Source organism: Diabrotica undecimpunctata, chromosome 5 (genome assembly GCF_040954645.1).
Source record: "Diabrotica undecimpunctata isolate CICGRU chromosome 5, icDiaUnde3, whole genome shotgun sequence".
Lineage (NCBI taxonomy): Eukaryota > Metazoa > Arthropoda > Insecta > Coleoptera > Chrysomelidae > Diabrotica > Diabrotica undecimpunctata.
In genome coordinates this window covers 162,343,267-162,362,181 of record NC_092807.1, presented here as the reverse complement: position 1 = coordinate 162,362,181, position 18,915 = coordinate 162,343,267, and the positions used below count along the sequence as shown (strand labels likewise).

The 18,915-nt window shown below is 32.8% G+C and overlaps 3 protein-coding genes across 6 annotated transcripts in view; 2 read left to right on the top strand and 1 right to left on the bottom strand.

Moving 5' to 3' along the window:
* LOC140442068 (tyrosine-protein phosphatase non-receptor type 11-like) overlaps window positions 1–4,655 on the bottom strand; it is a 92,233-nt gene extending 87,578 nt beyond the window's left edge. For both annotated transcript variants that reach the window (XR_011951060.1, XM_072533137.1), the window contains exons 1-2: window positions 4,546–4,655; window positions 4,223–4,345 (exon numbers count right to left, since the gene is read on the bottom strand). Coding sequence is in view for 1 of the 2 variants with exons in the window: in XM_072533137.1 (XP_072389238.1) it covers window positions 4,223–4,345; window positions 4,546–4,559 (137 nt within the window). In the remaining variant the exon portion in view is untranslated. The remainder of the gene's footprint in view (window positions 1–4,222; window positions 4,346–4,545) is intronic.
* On the top strand, window positions 61–3,991 carry LOC140440882 (uncharacterized). 2 transcript variants are annotated; one of them, XM_072531247.1, is made up of 3 exons: window positions 61–219; window positions 793–952; window positions 1,011–3,991. In XM_072531247.1, exons 2-3 carry the CDS (start codon window positions 793–795, stop codon window positions 3,560–3,562), a joined length of 2,712 nt encoding a protein of 903 aa, XP_072387348.1. In that variant the 5' UTR covers window positions 61–219; the 3' UTR covers window positions 3,563–3,991. The 2 variants fall into 2 exon arrangements, with proteins under 2 accessions (XP_072387348.1, XP_072387347.1); XM_072531246.1 differs by lacking the exon at window positions 61–219 and having other exon boundaries at window positions 551–952.
* A 1,023-nt stretch (window positions 4,656–5,678) lies between the features above and the next one.
* On the top strand, window positions 5,679–18,338 carry Cdc42 (Cell division cycle 42). 2 transcript variants are annotated; one of them, XM_072533135.1, is made up of 6 exons: window positions 5,679–5,837; window positions 6,134–6,203; window positions 7,344–7,456; window positions 9,676–9,785; window positions 11,466–11,601; window positions 15,218–18,338. In XM_072533135.1, exons 2-6 carry the CDS (start codon window positions 6,139–6,141, stop codon window positions 15,367–15,369), a joined length of 576 nt encoding a protein of 191 aa, XP_072389236.1. In that variant the 5' UTR covers window positions 5,679–5,837; window positions 6,134–6,138; the 3' UTR covers window positions 15,370–18,338. The 2 variants fall into 2 exon arrangements, with proteins under 2 accessions (XP_072389236.1, XP_072389237.1); XM_072533136.1 differs by having other exon boundaries at window positions 5,767–5,789.
* The last annotated feature ends 577 nt before the right edge of the window (window positions 18,339–18,915 follow it).

The following is an 18,915-nucleotide window of genomic DNA, read 5'->3' as shown; positions in this document are numbered from 1 at the left end:
TTACACAAACTTGGAATAAAATAGCAAAACCTTTAATATACTTAACTTTATTTAACTTACTATGGGTTGCATATGTTATCCCTCTCTAAATTCATAGCTTGTGCATCTTTTGACAACAGACAAAGAAAGAAAATAAATCAAAGATGGTTGATGTTTAGTGGGTGCATCCGTTTACAAAATTTTCAACAAAAAGTGTAGTGGTAGGTGCTTCGTGAAATTGTAAGTAAATATTGTGAAAACTAATTTATTACTGCCATATCAATTTCGCATGATTATCTTATTATTAAAGTCAATTTTCTGTATAAAAATCGTACTTTATTTAAGTCTTAACCTCTAAAATTGAGCGTCCGGGAAACTGGTTCAAGAAAGTTAAGAAAGACCCGTTTTCGGACACGGTGTCTGACAACCGGTATCTAGCGTAAAATTTTTATCTATCTCTGTCTAACACTTGCAATTGTTCTATATCTGTATACCTTAATTCCAATATTGAATTATATATAAAGAATAAGGTAACCAGTTTTCGGACACCTTTTTCCTTGCTTGTTAAATAGATATAGCACTCGTTTTCTACGAGTACGCGTACGCGTCCGAAAAACGGTAGCTTTCAGACGCATTAAAGTTATTTAAAGTAGCTATACGTGATTTATATTGCGGGTATAGGTGTCTGAAAAATATTTTTCAGACCGTTTTCTTCTGATTATATGTTTATTCAAAATTGAACAAATTTACCGTCGCGAATCCATCATAATAGGTATTCATATACTAACCTATCTAACAAAAATGAATTTTCAGATGACGAAACCAAAAGCGACATCCAAAAAAACCGAGTCCAAAACCCTTCTTAAGCCAAAAAGCCGTAAATTTTGTACCTATTCCAATGCTTCACTTCAAGCAGCCTTGCAGGCTATTCGGGAAACTGGAATAAGTGTGAGGGAAGCGAGCAGGCGTTATGGTAGGTAAAAAAATTATTATGTGCGACCCATCTTAATACAAATCTTATTTGTTAATAGGTATCCCCAGAGCTACCGTTCACGACAAATTAACCGGAAAATCTCCAGCTGAGAAAAAAAAGACCGGACCGCCGCCATTGCTGACTGTGATAGGTGAGAAAAAAATTGCAGACTGGGTGATAAATAGTGCCAAACGTGGCTTCCCAATATCAAAAACTGATCTAATGGAAGCTGTAGCAAAAATTGCAACTGATACCGTCAGGTTAAACTCCTTTCCGAACGGTAAACCTGGAGTTAGATGGTATAAGGGATTTTTGAGAAGACACCCCGAAATTTCCCAAAGAGAGGCAGAGGGAATCAACAGAGCGAGGGCTTCAGTGACAGAAGAGTCGATTCGATCGTGGTTTACCACGTTACAAAAATATCTTGAAGACAATGGTTTTCAAGACATATTAGAAGACTCGAGTAGAATATTTAATGGGGACGAATCAGGATTTTCCTTGTGCCCTAAGACTGGGAAAGTCCTGGGACCGAAAGGCTGGAAAAATTTATATGTTATTAAGTCCGGCAAGGAAAAGGAAAATACCACTGTACTGATAACGTTTAATGCATCAGGAGCAGTATGTCCTCCTCTGGTCATTTTTCCATACGTTAGACCACCAAAATCGCTTGTACAGAATGTCCCCAGAAATTGGGTTATCGGAAAATCTGACTCGGGTTGGATGACTGGGGAAGTTTTCTTTGAGTATATCTCAAACGATTTTAACTCATGGCTCACAACAAACCAAATAAATCGACCGGTTTTGTTATTAATAGATGGACATAAGTCACATATGACTCTGCCATTAAGTCAGTTTTGTGATGAAAATAAAATTATTCTGTACGCTTTACCTCCTAACACGACCCATATTTTACAGCCGGCTGACGTGAGCGTGTTCAAACCAATGAAGCAAGAATGGAAAAATACAGTAAAAAATTGGCAGAAACGCCCTGAAAATTCTAATCAAATAATCACAAAGATTAATTTCTGCCAAGTATTTGAAGAGACACTGCAAAACACACAAATGCAAAGTCATATTGTAAAAGGATTCCGTAAATGCGGATTATATCCGTTTAACCCTGACAATGTGGACTACACAAAATGTGTAAAAAAAATTCTAGAAAAAGAATGTCAACAAACTGTTTCTGCAGGTGTCTCCGAAAAGACATTAACGGTAAATGATTTCGAAGCTGCCAGGAGAGTAATTGAGTCAATTTCGAATGATTTGATTAAATATGGTGTCAATGTAGACGTTGTAATCACCGAAATTAAGTTCCAAAAATCACTATTGGAAAAAGATTCCAATACAATAATTCAACCGTCCACTGCACCAACCACTTCAGCAGATCAGGCTGTGAATATTGCTGTGGGAAGTATTGTTCCTATGGACCATGTAACTTTGCTACCTGTTGATATAATGGAATTTGAGGAAGGTGGGCTTTTGAACTTTGAAAACAATTCGTGGATAAGTAATGAAAACTCAGAATCAGAACTATTTACTGAACAGGGAAACTTACGCAAAGAAAATGACATTGACATCGAGAATGAAAAAGTAACCGTACTAAATAAAAAGCGTAAAATTGCATCAGAAAAACAAGATTACATTAGATCAATCGAAGCAGACGACTTTTGTGAAAATGAAATTGTAACTTTTTCCGAAAATGAAAAAGAAAATCGAAATGAAAGCGAAAACTCGGGAGAAATTGAGATATTTTACAATGAGAAAGAAAAATCTGATGAAAATGATGCAGGTGATGCAAAAGAAAACGAAGGGCAAACTACAACGGAAATAGACAGATACAAAGAAAATGAAGAAGGAAACAAAGAAAATGACAACGGGCATAAGAAAGTAAACCAACAAGAAAGTACCAAAGAAAGTTGGACTGGAACTGGAGAAAAAAGATACACAAAAAATAAGGAAGAAATTCTAGGTCTGGTCAAGCAGACTGACATGAACAAAGCTGTGATATTACATGGTAAGTTACATGATATTACAAATCTTGACAGTAGGGATGAAAATGCTCAAAATAAAGAAACAAACAAAGATTTAATGGGTAAGACTAAAGAAGTAACTGAGTCCAATGACAAAGATGAGGCTCTCACTCCTGATCCTTTTCAAAAACATCTGACATTCCCAGAAGTATCTTTAAAAAAAAAAGAAGGTAGTTGCGTAAAAGAAAAGTTACCTAATGCAATCTCGTCAGCAGCATGGAGAGCTTATTACAGTCGCAAAGATGATGAGAAGAAAGAAAAACTTGAAAAGGCTAATCTGAGAAGAAAAATCCGGGAAGCAAAAAAGGGGCAAAATCAAACAAAACCATACACCAAGTCAAAAAAGAAAGTGGAAACGAGTATGAACGATAAAACAAAGGTACAGAGCTCAACAAGCAAAGATAAAGTTTTATGCACTCTATGTGAAGAAGAGCTTATTAGTGATGTCGAAGATGATGGAAACAAAAACATAGGCTGTGATGAATGCCCCCGGTGGTATCACCTTAAATGTACTGATATGTCAGACTTATCGTACAATGATGCAGCTCAAAAAGATTACATATGTGACATGTGCCGATAAAAATAACTAGGTTTTGTTTTCTTACTTATTATTATTTCATTTAACTTTAACTATTTAGATGCCTTTTTATACAAATGTAGTATTTGTTTTTTTATTTGTTTCTTTACGTTGTTTACCAAATTGTACAGGCAGAATTTGTGTATAATTATAAAATACTTTCTTTAACAATGCTGTGTTTTTTTTTACCTGTTGGTGACCTGATGTTTGGCCCATACCTACCTATATCTCCGTCAAGTTTTTGTTTATGATTGCTAAGTACCGAAAAGTACCGCTTTTCGACCAGCTGTCTGAAAAATGGTACACCCGTGTCTGAAAATGTGTCAATGGTGTCTGAAAACTGGTAAAATTGACTTTCTGACATTTAAAAATCATAATTAAAATATAATTAGCCTGTAATGTTTTTTTTTTACCTCGATCCATTCTTCACATTTCTAAAAATGAAGTTAGGCCTATAGAATTTGTTTCATGGCATAAAATAATTATTATATTAAGTGTTCAATATAGAAAAACGGTTAGATGTCCGAAAACCGGTTCGGTCACCCTACATGAACTAAACTTAAACCATGTCTGATCAATTTTATAATAAAAGCTGATTTTTATTAGGATCAATTTAAATGCAAATATAAATCTAGGATAAGCTGTTGCTGAAATTGCACTTACCTGACAGATAATGTAAAATCTCCAGGGTTGGAGGAACTAGGTCGGGCCAGAAAACTGCAATCCACCCCTCTTTCCATCAACAATTTTTCTGCGTCTATGCCGCTGATCGTGGGCCAAAACCACCTACGTTATAAAAAAATGTACACTATTAAACATTTTTTGTTAAACATTTAGTTTTTTTACATTGAAATGTAAACGTTTTTGTTTTTATGCAATTTGTATTTTTAGACATGAACATTGTAGCATACTTTACTGCAAATATATATTAATATTATAGTGAATACAGTTTAATATATAAACAAAATATATTTAAATAATTTTACCTTCTTGAACTCATATTTTTAACATCCAAACATAAAAAGTGTGTAAATCTACAGTAACAAAATAAATTAACATTGAAACCCAACTTTACAGTTGCACGCCATCTTGGATATACGAGGCGCAGCTGATTTCAAATTTGACAGTTCTTTGACTTAGGTTTTTTAAAGAAAATTTAAAAATAAACAATAATTTTTAAGCAAATATTGTTAAAAACACAACTATCATCAACTGTAAATAATATTTTTACATCTATTAGCAGTGACATTGTTTTTTTGACATACATTTCAAACTGCGATATATTGAACTAACCCTATAACTACCCCACCTTATTCATTGGGATTTTATTGGATCATTTTTTAATATCTAAGTGCAATATAATTGACCTGTACCTTTGGGTAAATCGTTTAAATAGGTATTTATTAAATATAAAAATTACTAACAATATTTTATTTACAAATACATACAACTACAATAAATATATATTAAGCAGTCAATATAGGAGCTTTGTCTGGCGAGGCACCTTCTGATAGTAAAGTTTCCTTATCCAACAATTCTTGTCGTTCTTTTTCTGGTTTTAGTTGAATAAAACGATTATAATATCTAACAGCGAATAAAGAACCAGCATAAATAGTAACTCCAATGCATGACAATACAAATCCTTTATGCAAGGTGTCCAATAAAGCACTTCTCTTGGGTAATTTCTGCATTTTTTATAAATCAAATTTGACTAAATTTTCAATATAAGTTTGTTAAATTTATTGATATTTTTGATTAATGCCGCTAGAATTTATTTTTTATTTTATAAACATAACCTGTTTATATGACATTGACAGACAATACTCTACAGACAGAATACAGCTGACACATGACACATTGACTGGTGACAAACCTAAATCACACAAGGTCAAACCATGATCAAAACAGTATCAAACAAACTCGTTAACTATTTCTAGGTATTACCAGAAAGTTTTTGTATTTTCTCTACAATTTTCATTAAAGAATTAATTTTTTCTTTGTTGCATATTTTTCGATGGTCTAATATAACGTTATTTCGAATTTGAATATTGACGTTGTAATATTGGTTGCCTAACTTTAAGATTAGTTTTGGTGAATCAGCAGACTCTCCCATGTACTGTCATTTTTTGGTTTACATTTTAAAGGAAAGATGTCACTGAAATCCGTCGGGTTGTAAAACTTCTAGGAATTCGTTTACGTGAACCCAACCCAAAAGTGCAGTTTTATAATAGTTTGTATCCATTTTTAGGTTGTTTTTTATACATTTTTAATAATTAAGGTTTGTAAAAATATTATTATAGTCTAATATTATCGTTTGCCGAAGAAAGTATAGTGGGAAATTTTTATTAAATAGATTTATTCACGTGAAATGACGCTGAGAATGCACAAAAATGGCAGAATTCTAAAAAAATACTCTTTCGAATTCTAACCACGTCTTGACACATTTTTTGGACACTTTTCTAATTTAAATACGGTTTTATTTGATTCCGGATGTCGCTTACTTTACAACAATCAGTGTTATTGTTATCAGTGTCTACTAAATCTGACAACTTACTAAACATCATTCATTTTTAGCTATAATGCAGACGATCAAGTGTGTGGTGGTTGGAGATGGAGCCGTTGGTAAAACTTGTTTATTAATTAGGTGAGTTAGTAATTATTTCCAATAAACGAAAATATTCCAAGGTACTAATTACTCAAAATATAAAATTTTCTCATAACCTATTTGGTTACTCCTACTCATTCTCATAGTGGATCAAAATTCACTTCATGTTAAGTGTATGACTTCTATAAAATTGTTGCTATCAGTAATAAAATAATTGTATTTGTTTTACTAGATCACAGAGGTGATTAACCTAATAAAAACAAACCTGTGGTAAGCAAATTTGTTGACACTTTTGCTGTTTTATGCACAATTCAGAAATTTACATAAAGATAGACAAGTCTTTGTAGTTGCCATTTATGTTTAGTTAAAAGAAGTTAAAGAAGAAGCAGCAAAGGGAGAATCAGGTCAAACCTAAGTCAAGAATTATATGCTAGTTAAAGTTAAAACTATCTCCCCCCATTAAGGTCCTTAATAGATTTTATGTGTAAAGGTTATTAAAAATAGTTTCTATATGATTGAGAATAAGAATTTAGTTAATGTCAAAATCAAATAAAGCAAGAAAATCATCTACTGATAATAGATGTACTACAAAACACTATTATTTATTTGTGCAAAAAATATTGAAAGTGGAGCAATCTCAAAATTGTTTTATATATTTTAGTAAAACAGTTATAAATGAATAAAGATATATGAAAATGTTTTGATATATACCTAGAACTACCAAAAACTACTTTTTGGCCCATAATTGGGATTTTCTGTTCATAAGTACTTCTTTTTTGTATTATAGAATTAAAGTCATGCTTAAAACTAAATTTCAGAAACACTCCAGACATAGATATACTTCTGATCTTCGTTTTTGCCAATCTGTCATTTAAAAATTACCATTAAGTGGGGGATCCTACATATTGACATATTTTAAGTCATAGTAATCAATTAGGTGGAAGCTATAAAATAAACTTTTACTAGTGTACTACTGTATGCAAAAGAAAGTTAAAGTTTAGATGGGTATAAATGGCATCGATCACTCTTATCTGTTTGAAAAACTTACACAAAACCAAACAAAATTAAAAAATGAGTATGGAATATGTCCAAGTATGGTTACAAATGGATTTAATACGAGAAAATAAGAAATGTCACTTGTGTGGTAGATAAATAAATAAAATTTAATTTACATTTTAGTTATACTACAAATAAATTTCCTTCCGAATATGTTCCAACAGTCTTCGACAACTATGCAGTGACTGTTATGATAGGTGGGGAGCCCTATACCTTAGGTTTATTTGATACTGCAGGTAAGGAAAATGAATTTGTTTTATCTCTATATAAATATAGGACATTGATAAATATGAAAAACAAAATAATGAATAATAATAGGTAATCTTTAATGTGTCCCTGGTATCTCTTTTAAGACTAGCATTATAAGAAAAAATGTTTATATATTTATATGAAACAGTGGAAGGTTGCTTTTGTAAAAGAACACTTTGGAGCATTATCCATCACAGTTATTTATGGCTGTTCTAAATTGGGAATTGATTGTTCATCTGATCCATTTAGTGAAAATTTCATTGTTCATTTCCCACAATAATCAGCTACGTTAGATTTTGAGCAAAATAATCAACTTGCTTCATAATTGCATGGACAATTATAAACCATTCGCCATCATACCCTTCTCATTCACTTACACTCATAACACTTGTTGTCTTGTTAGGAAATTGTTTTATTTCCTCTTGAATATATCCATGTTACGTCCAAAAAAACAAGGTCTCTGGGATGCACACTATGAAGATTTTCTGTATATTCATGGAGGACCTTAAAGCGGCAATACTGGTGTGCTCAGATAATGCTCTTTGATTATTGTCCTTTTCGTATTTAAATCCCAATTCTTTTAACAAAATGCTAACAGATGTTTTGCCAATAAATAATAAATCAAATTCATCTATTGATGTAATTTTGCCAGTAGCCTAACACATATCAAAATAAAAGCAGCTCAATAGTTTTATTAAAAAATTCTAATTACATAAAAACACATATCAGATTGAGTTAAAATAGTTTAAAATGAGATTTGAGATATTCCTCACTACTATAAAATATATTTTTTATTAAAATTTCCTTAATTTCAGTTTTAAATTGATTTTTGGGATGATCCTTTACATTATCAGGCAATTTGTTATAAAATTTAATTGTTCAATACCTTGATCCAGTTTGACATCTCTTTAGCCTCCAGTAGGTTGGAACAAGATCACATCTGTGTCTAGTGTTATAATTGTGCACCTCTTCATGGGTCCCAAAGTGCCACCCTCTTCTCTTGACAAACATAAGGTTCTCATAGATATATAAGGAGGGCAGAGTAAGAATTTCCACAGTCTCATAGGCCAATTTACAATTGTCCCTAAACCTAGGGCCTGTAAGAACTCTTATAGCCGTATATTGCAAGCCAAAGTCTCTCGGCATTCCCGCTGATTGTCCCAAGACCCAGATTGCATATGTTAGATGAGAGTTAAAAATAGCATAAATAGCTGTTCGTAAGACCTTGTGTAAAACACTTGATGCTAGATTTCTGAGCATATATAAGTTCTCTGGTAGGTTTTTGCTCAGATAGTCAATATGTTGACCCCATTGAAGCTTGGGGTCTAGGTGTTCTCCAAGGAACTTCACACTTGTCACATCTGCATTTTCAGCCAGGGTGTCTCTAAGAGCAAAAACAGCCCTGTTGGTCTTTGCTTCATTTATCAGGAGCCTGTTAACACAGAACAGAAGAAATTCTTAAGTATGTCAGCTGAGAAGGAGACTGTGGTGTCATCAGCAAAGAGTGTGTATGTAGTGTTTGATTCAATGCTTGTAAGATCATAAATATATATTAGACATAGTATGGGTCCAAGGACAGAACCCTGAGGAACACCAATATTAACAACACTCTTCCCTGACAACACCTCAGACACTCTCACAGATTGTACCTTGTTCTCGAGGTATGATTGTATCAACTTGACACTCTGTGGACAAAAGTTGTACCTCTGTAGTTTTTACATTTTTTGTCTTTATGGCTATATGCAGAACTAAAAAGGCAACCCCCTTATTATTTCTTCAAGAAAAAGTAGAAGAACATGATAAGCAGAAGAAATTCTATTGAACCCAAATTTAGTAAGTTTATAACTTACACCTTACACCATGAGGAACATATGTGCCTATTTTCAAGACTATAGTATTTTACTTGAATAACAAGAATAGACATAAGAATGTGAAGGGAAAAGGATGACTTGTTACTCCTAAATTCAATAAGTTTCTGCATTACACCAGCAGGAACCTATTTACTAAATTATAAGACCCTAAGATTTTCCTTTCAAGAAAAAAAAAGCACAGGAAAATAAAAAAAAATATATATTTAACACTTGTGCCACCCGTTAACAAATTTACATAAACATAGTATATCATCGGTTTGGATGGACATACAACACATGGCACATTATACATATATTTTATGTCAACATTTTTTTAAACAAAATTTTAATTCTAGGTCAAGAAGATTATGACAGACTTCGCCCCTTAAGCTATCCCCAAACAGATGTCTTCTTAGTATGTTTTTCAGTTGTTAGTCCGTCCTCTTTTGAGAATGTCAAAGAAAAGGTAACATACATGGTTTTCTTATTGATATTTTTACAAATATTTATTCTTTTACTGTTGAATGATTTTATTTTATGTCTTAGCACTTGATCTCAATTAAGTTTGTGAAAGTTCATGAATAGAAATGCCAACAATTAATACTCCTGCTTTTTTTTAAATCTTAAAAGTGTTAAAATCTTTTAAAATCATTTTAGGTCCTCAATAAAAATTATCATGCATTATATCAATGTAAATTTAAAACTAGAGAAGTTGTGTCTACAAAACAGTGATGTAGATTGTGAAATCATTTTAAAAGATTGTCTAATAAATTTCTTATTCTACAGTATATAGCAGTTAAGAAAACTTTTAAGAATAAATAAAAAATGTTGCAAACAATACTAATATCTGTTTTATACCAGATGTTAAGCTTACAAGGATTGTAAGTTTTATGTTTGTTTACCTAATTATAGATAAAACCTGATAAGAAGGGATTATAAAAGACTAAAAATTATTATTGTATATAAACTGTCACTTAGTGGTTTAATAAAATAACTAATTAGTGGAACTGATAGTATGTTTGTAAATAATATAATGGGAATTTTACATTTGTTTGCTATTATCATAAAATATTTCCCAGTTTGTTTTTTTTTTTTTCTGTTTTTAGAAATGTAAATTATACAAAGCGTTAGAAAAAGATTGATCACAAACTATACTTTTTAGTCTAACAAATCAATATTAAAGTGATATTTTAATGCAAGCAAGCAATAGTTTAAACCAGCTTAAGAGACCTCACCCCATAATTGTGACATTAGATACATTTTATCGGAGCGAAGTGTATTAACTTGAGTAAACAAGAATCATTCCACCCCTCTCCAATGCTCCAGACCATACACTCCTCCCCCTATTCGCTCTGTGCGTAACCATCATAGGGGTACCTTGAAACGATGCTAGCGTGCGTAGTGGCGAAATATAACAAAATTGGACCTATCTTTTTACGCATAAATTTTATCAAAAATGGGTGCAAATACATGTTGCGTATTTAATTGTGCTAATAATAGCAAAAATACTGAGTGTAGTTTTAATATGTTTCCAAAGATTACATATAAATTAGAGAAAAGAAAAAGATGGATTCGTGCTATTAATATGAAAAAGAAAATATCACATAATTTCATTTTTTGCAATTGAAATAGGAAAAATTTAAATAAATTACCTTAATTGATATTTCATAAGGCTTCAAGCTAACTGCAGCCTGCCTGATGATTTTAGCTTTTATATCGTAACTTTTACCATTATTGTTTTTAATGACATGCTCTTCCACATGAAAAACTTGATATGCCAGTACTAGATTTTTCCGTTTGTGGTTGAAAAGATAAATTATGATGAATTTTTAGAAACCCAGTTTTTAATTACATTTATTTTGTACATAAACTGAAAAAATATAATTAAAGAACTAATTATTAATAATTGTCAATTTCGTATCTATTTAACATATGTTTAACCTCAAATTGGGAGGTCCAAAACTGTCAGATAAAGGCGGTAGGTGTCGCGTCTCCCACACGAAATTCTACCCCGAAAATAATTACAATAAAACATGTTCAAAATATGTGTATAATTTCTTTTAATAATGTGAGGGGCATTGTTCATAATATAGTTGGCTGAATTGAGAAACCTACAATTTTTGAAACAATTTTTCTCGTGTTTTAGTGGGTACCTGAAATTACACACCATTGTCAAAAAACACCTTTTTTATTAGTCGGTACACAAGTTGATCTTCGTGATGATGGAGCTACCATAGAGAAATTAGCGAAAAACAAACAAAAGCCCATATCAATTGAACAAGGTAGGTACTTTTTTGCTCTTATTGATGATCCACATTATTCTGTATTTATACCGGGTGAGTTTTTAGAGCGACATTGGTCGATAATTCCATTATGGTATAGAATATCCAAAAAAATATTTAGAAAAAATGTAGGCACTGATATTCTCCAAGCTTGGATAATATGACAATTTTTTAAATATGACACTCTATATTTTCTCATATTTAGATTTCTCTCATAATCTTTATTCCTACAATACTATACGAAGTTTCACACTACTATACAGAGTATTTAATGAGTTATGACCATTTTTATTTCGATATCGCTGTGAAGTAAACACCCCATATATAAAGAAGGAATATATAAAGAATTAATAATTTTATTCAATAAATAACTAATACAAAATATAAACCTAACAATATGCAATGAATGTAACAATCACTGTGATACTAAGGAAATAAGTCTAAAATAAATGTTCAAATGACCAAGCCACATTTCTTAATATTTGTAAGTCAATATTATTAACAGCTTCTCTTATTCTATTATTCATATTATATGGTGTTGTTGGAGGATTCTGGTACACAATAAGCTATTTTACACTGGTGTGCAAAATTAACTGGACACTCAGATTTTTTTCTAAAAACTGGTGTTTAATAATAATCAAAATTTGAGGGGGCCATGGTAATAAACGAATCCCAACTTCATCCAAGTAATCCCGTGTTATTCTTGCGATGTACAGACGAGCATTATCTTGCATCAGGCGAAAGTTTTCTCCAACAAATGGGGCAAATGTCCCAGACCATTACACTACCTCCACCAAATTGAACTCTCGAAGTAAAACAACATTAAAATATAAAACATTTTCGGTCTTCAACTTTAACAATGTGCCGGACGGTCTGTCGTTGCGCACAACAGTCAAACTCAGGACTAAGGGATATTCCCTATCTATATAAGCTGTCAGCACATCTACCGCTTCTTGTTCTTATTCTGTTTAACGTTGTCCATGTATTGCGGGTCAGTTCAAAGCCTGGCGGTTTCTCATCGATACAGGCCATTTGGTGTGCTTTCTGTGGTGAGTCGCTCTCCCATTGTCTTCTCCAAGCGTTGGTGAGGTTGGTTAGCCTCGATTTTTCGGTACTCTCTGAGAAGAGAATGACTTCTTCGCAGTTTCGGTGGTGGAATGTGACTCAGAATGGGAAGCCAATAGTTTGGTATGGGACTAATTGTACCTGAGATCATTCGCATTGTCTGGTTTAATTGGTGTTAATAATCTTCGTGTGTTTGCTATTAAACCATACCGGGGAAGCATATTCAGCCGCCGAGTATACAAGTCTCGGAGTACGGAGGCTGAGGACCCCCATGTGGTGCCACATAGCTTTTGGACTATATTATTTCGCGTGTTCAGTTTTGCTGCCGTTCTTTGTATATATTCGTTAAAACCCAAGGTTCTGTCCGAGAGTCACTCCAAGATATTTTGGTGTTGGAGATGTTTTCAAAGTGAACGGAGAGTTTTTTTGGCTTGGGCATTATTCAGATGGAAACAGCACACTTCGGTTTTCGTTGCATTGGGCCTTAGCCTCAATTTGCGAAAGTATTCTCCCATGACGGCAAGGTCATCCGTTAGGTATCGTATGCAGCTGATAAGTCAATAAAAGTAACGGATGTTTTTTGCTTTCTTTGAAAACCTGCTTCAATATGTGTTGTTAGGGGTAGGATCTGATGCTAACTGCAGCTGCGGTTAGGTCTGAACCCTGCTTGCTCAATAGGTATCAGTTCAAATATGTTTCTACTACTTATGTTGTAGATTAAGCGTTCCAACAGTTTATAAACACAGCTCAGCAATCGGTTGGTAGTTTTGGGGCCGATCATTTGCCTTTCCTGGTTTTAATACGTCTATAATAGAGGCCTATTTTAGTGAATGGGGGATTTCTCCTGATTTTAACATATCTATAGAAATCAGCCAGTCATTTCCTAGCATATTTGCCACAGTGGAGTAAAAATTCTGGATGGATTTTATCGGAGCCGGGTGCCTTTCCATACTTAATTTTTGATATTGCTGAAATAATTTCTTCTGGAGTAAACTCGTCAGAGTATTCAGATGTAGGCGGTCATGCAGACTTTAGTATTTTTAGTTCTTGTTTTACTTTGGTGGTATGGTCACGATTTCTAGGTGCTCTTGAGGTTGCTACAATGTGGGAGGCCACTCAGTTGGGAGCTATTGGTACTTTGTCTCTAGTTGGGAATCTGCTACTACCAAGTTTTCTAAGTGAAAACCATGCTTTTCTGCTTTATTTACTAAAGTCTAATTTTTCTACAGTTTCTATCCATTTTTGTCGTCTCGCTGCATTCAAACTGTATTTCTCACATTTCGCTGCATTTCTCACATTTTTCATCTCATCCTGGGACATACTCTTTACGATATCCTCTGGGTATAGTTTTCTTCGCTGTAGATATAACCGCGCCAACAAATCTCATGTAGTTGGCACGTGTTGGGGTTATCCATCCCAGACATTTGTCCAATCTCTCAGTAAAAGTCGCCCAGTCTGCTTTTTTAGAGTTCCACCTAGGTCGAGGAAAAGATGATATTATTGGTATTTTGATGCAATTTCTATTACAACTACTGGTCTATGTTGGTTATGTGGAAAATCTGGGAGTACTATACGTGAAGCTGCCAGTGGTTGATTGTTTTCATTTGTATTTTCGCTTCCAGGCTCCAGATCGATAAGTTAGCCGATCGTTAGCGTCAAAGTCTAAATAACTGTCAGCGTCTTTGCTCCAGTTTAGCAGAGCCTCGCCGTTTTGATCACTGTGCCTATACTTGCAGAGTTCATGATGACTGTTGAAGTCTCCAACATAAACTGAGGGGTGTGGATGGGCGTGAACAACATGAGAGGCCACAGGATTGCCGGGGGTTTATAAATATTACTGACAGTAATTTCGTAAATTTGTATAGTAACCATATGAATGTTATTTATGTTTGATGTAGAACATATGTGTGCATTTTTTATTTTGTTTCGAACATAGGTTGCCACTCCATAAGCTGGATGGTAAGTTGCACCCAATAAATCATAGCGTCGATATTATTTTCAATGAGTACCTTTTAAAGGTACTCACATTTACCTTTACTAATACCTTCTATATTTAAATAGCAGATTCGGATGCTTGGTCCGAGTTCTTTTGTCGCTTGGTCCTGAGAAGGTCCATTTAAATTGTTGGTTGGAGGCATATCTTATATTCGCGATGTGTTCTACCCATCAGATCTAGAGATTCTAGATTGCCTATCTGCCTATTGTGCTAGTTAATTTAGCGTTATCCATGGTACACGTGTAGTATTCTACTAAGGACGCGAACTAGCTTTACACCCCAGCTTATAATTTGAGTTGATCATTTCATTACTATTCATACTTTCTTTAGTGTATCATCGCTTTCGATACTACTATTCATCTTATTCTGTATCTATATATAAATTGACACTTTTACTGGTCATTTCGAATATTTTCTTAAGTTTTTGTTTTATTTTTCTAATTAATTGCAAATCCTTTAAAACAAATTTCATTACTTCGCGTTCTTTCAATATTTCATTATTTTTTTACTAATATTATATAAATATGTTATTTATATACGTACGTATAATTTTAGGAGAAAAACTAGCCAAAGAACTGAAAGCAGTAAAGTACGTCGAGTGTTCCGCCTTAACCCAGAAGGGGCTGAAGAATGTCTTCGACGAAGCGATTCTCGCAGCTCTAGAACCACCAGAACCAGTCAAGCGCAAAAAGTGCGTCATCTTGTAAATCTAATTACACACCTTTAAACCCCATCAGTAGAAGTATCAAAAGTATTTCTAAGAAGGGACAAAAGGGCCCAAAACAAGGACAATTTTTTATCTATTTCCCGAAGTTGGCATCGATTTGAAAATTAATACTTTTGGTATATGCGGCTGTTGGCGGGGCTTTCTTGTATTATTTCTTCCAACATATTGGATTTTCTTCCTACTTGATGTGTTTGTGCACAATAATTAATTGAAAATACCATTTTACAGGGTGTACCATAATTGGTTAGATACATTAGTTAAATGATAATAGATGGCATCATTTTCTCCATTTATTCTTTGTTATATATTTAAAAATGTACAATTTCTATTCAAATTGAATCTTTGACAACCTTTTTGGTTCACAAATTATATGCAAAGTCGTGGCGCCATCTAGCAGCTCTTTTGAAATTTATACCATTTTCGTATTATCTGTACATAGTATAGTAGTAACACAGATGGGGAGGCATTATTGCACACCCTGTATAATGGATTATGATTTGAATGCAAGAAACATACAATTTATTCCAGAGGAAGCTAACCACAGCGTCCAGGACATATCCAAAGTCCTATAATCTTTCAATTTGTCTGTGCTAACTTCTAACCTCTTTTTTACAAACTTATCAAACATTTGAGCTTTGTTAAAGCTTTTTAACTAATATAGATTGTCTAAAAGGGCAGTAATCGTCTACTTTTGTGTTTCGGTATGCTCAAAATCCATCAGGACGGTTTGTATAGGAACTAAATTTTTTTAGAGAGACTGAGGGAGACGTTGACAGGGGTTTTTATACCTGCCGAGAGATGATAATACAATAATACATTTTATATATTTATTATTAATAATATAGTAATAATGTTGCGCGTGCGTTGGCTACTAAGCATTGTTGATTTGCGATTTCGTTTGAGAAATAAAAACTGAGTTTTAAGTTATTAGTGTGATGTGGAGGAAGAATATAATTGATTAAACATAGTTTTATACAACCTGAATCTTTACCTGACAGGGAAATAACAACTGAAACTTTTTACATTGACAATTGACATTAGATGTGTTCGTTAACTTTTTTTTCTCTATGCCTATTATAATATACTACAGTTATATTTTAAAGGACCTCACACTGTGACACTGTGTGCCTGTGTGAATGCAGCACATGTGAGATAAAAATGTTGATTTTTGTTTTATTTTTCAACATTTTTCTTTTTGTGTATTTCTTTGGCATTTTCTTATTGTTTTAAAACATTACCTTATTTTTAATCTTCTTGTCTTTCTCCTCAATAAATATTCCAATTATATGTACCTGTCTTGGTATTCTCATAAATATGTAGTTAACGAACTCAATTGCAGTAAATTCTGCTTCGTCCCCGAGTATTTCGCCCCTGATAATGAAAAAAAAAATGATATTGAAGAGTTGTTTACAAATTTCAAATAAGTCGTTGGTTTATTTTAAGGAAAATTGAATTACAGACTGTGTTATGTAGCAGAAGTTATATTTAAAGTCGATAACTGACTCTTATTATGAAGTATATCCATTTCGTCCAAAAGTGCCAATTCCCTAATAAACTGATTTGATTCTGATTATTAATTTAGAGATGTATACAAATCAACAATGCATTAGTGAATCCTTCACTCTCTCTTATTGTACATAATTTGAAACAATTCATTTTACATCCCATCATAGGTCGATGACATATGACACATTCATGTCACATGTCATTAAATAGCAATTGCTCAATTCTATGCTTTCGAAATTATAAAATAAACTCTTTTTGCACAAGTAAATCAGAATTGAACAATTGTGTCAGCAGAAAAATATATATTTTCGGACAGTAATGGGAGTCGAATGACAGTGTCTTTAAATGGGATTTTGTTATGATAAGTATGAGATTCTTTGCCATAGAAAACTTTAAATTTTAACACTAAAAGGTACTATGATGAGAAAAAACTGGCAGATCTATAATTAATCGAAATCGCTAATATTTCGTTCAGCAGAAAAATAGTTGCAATAGAAATATGAACCATTTTAACAAGGTCTCATAAAAAAAACAGTGTGGCTCCCATTTCGTCTTGACAATTGTTTTAAATGTATTGAGGTTTAAGGATTTTTATTTATATACAGTTTCGTTTCCTTTTGGTTAGGTTTGTTCATTAATTTAGGTTTTCACATTACGTAAAAATGGTGCTAACACACAAAAAGAGTTTCGAAAGAGGGACAGATATATTTAAAACAATTTACCAAGGTGCAGGGGATCTAAAAGGTTATCACTCTTTGTAATCGAAGAAAGTTGAAGATTAAAATGTAAGAATGGAGGGATTGTTTAGGAAGAAACGTTTTTGTTTAGTGAACACTTCTGTATTTTTGTTTTAAAAAAATAAACACTGATAATTAAGAGATATTTGGATTGTGGTCATTTTTTGTCTGAAAATAAACCTATTAGATTGTTTTAACAATGCAATTTACTATTAATCAAAGTGTATGAAAGCCACAAGAATAAATTTGTAACAAAAATGAAGTCGTTGTCAAACTTAACCTGAAAAACATTCGCCAGAAAGGCGTATTGGATGTCACGCGCATTTTAACATTTACTAAGGCATGTACGTCATATTTTAAGTAGAAACTTCTTGGAAGAGACAAATGACCAAAACTTTTTGGATTCCCTGGTTGCACCAACGTGAAATTACACAAAAAAAAAATGTATCAACAGTTGAATAATTTTTTACGCTAGAGCATATGTATATAAACTCGAGAGAATGACGTGGGTGTGTGTGATAATTTGTATTTGATTTAACTGCATTTACGTTTGGAGTTTTGAAATGAGTATTGAAAACATATTTCCAGATTTAGTACTAATTGAGCATATTATTTAGTGTGTACAGAAGTTTGAATGTTGTGTAATCTAAGTATTCTAATATAAAGTTATTTAATACATGAAATAAACATTTATATGTAAACTAAATATTGTTTTATTTCTTTCCCAGTTCCCTGGTCTTCTACATAAACTTTTGCTTGTACCCTAGTCAATCTTTTTTAACAATCATAAAAAGGAAAAAAATCATTTTTTGCCTATAAAACGTTTCTTATATATTCTAGAGAAGAATGGTTCAAATAAAAGTTCTAGATCTGAATACGTTCTCCAATTTGCAAGTTTATAACCTAAAATACATAAAAAATTGACCGAGATAATTGCAAAAAGCACTTATTTTTGCAGTAATTTATAAGTGTTAACAGGAGGATTGGACACATTATTACAAACATCTATTAAATGAGAACAGAGACGAATTTAAAGAAGATATGAATTCATCAAGAATCGAAATTCTGGGAGAGCATATTACCATAGACATCAACATAGTTCAAAAAGCTATAGCAGGGATGAAGAATGGGAAAGCAAGTGGATCAAAGGGAGTAACTACGGAATTAATAAAGAATGGCTCAGAGAAATTACACAGAATGATCACGGTGATATTTAACGAATATATTAATGGACATCCAACACCAGATGAATGGAAAACAGCATATATGACCCCAATATATAA

Excerpts from the sequence above, each read along its gene's own strand:
- Cdc42 (XM_072533135.1), top strand. The coding sequence starts at position 6,139 with ATGCAGACGATCAAGTGTGTGGTGGTTGGAGATGGAGCCGTTGGTAAA. Across the intron at positions 6,204-7,343 it reads AAAACTTGTTTATTAATTAG|TTATACTACAAATAAATTTC; the intron begins GTGAGTTAGTAA and ends TTTACATTTTAG. Across the intron at positions 9,786-11,465 it reads TTGAGAATGTCAAAGAAAAG|TGGGTACCTGAAATTACACA; the intron begins GTAACATACATG and ends CTCGTGTTTTAG.
- LOC140440882 (XM_072531246.1), top strand. The coding sequence starts at position 781 with ATGAATTTTCAGATGACGAAACCAAAAGCGACATCCAAAAAAACCGAG. Across the intron at positions 953-1,010 it reads GGAAGCGAGCAGGCGTTATG|GTATCCCCAGAGCTACCGTT; the intron begins GTAGGTAAAAAA and ends ATTTGTTAATAG.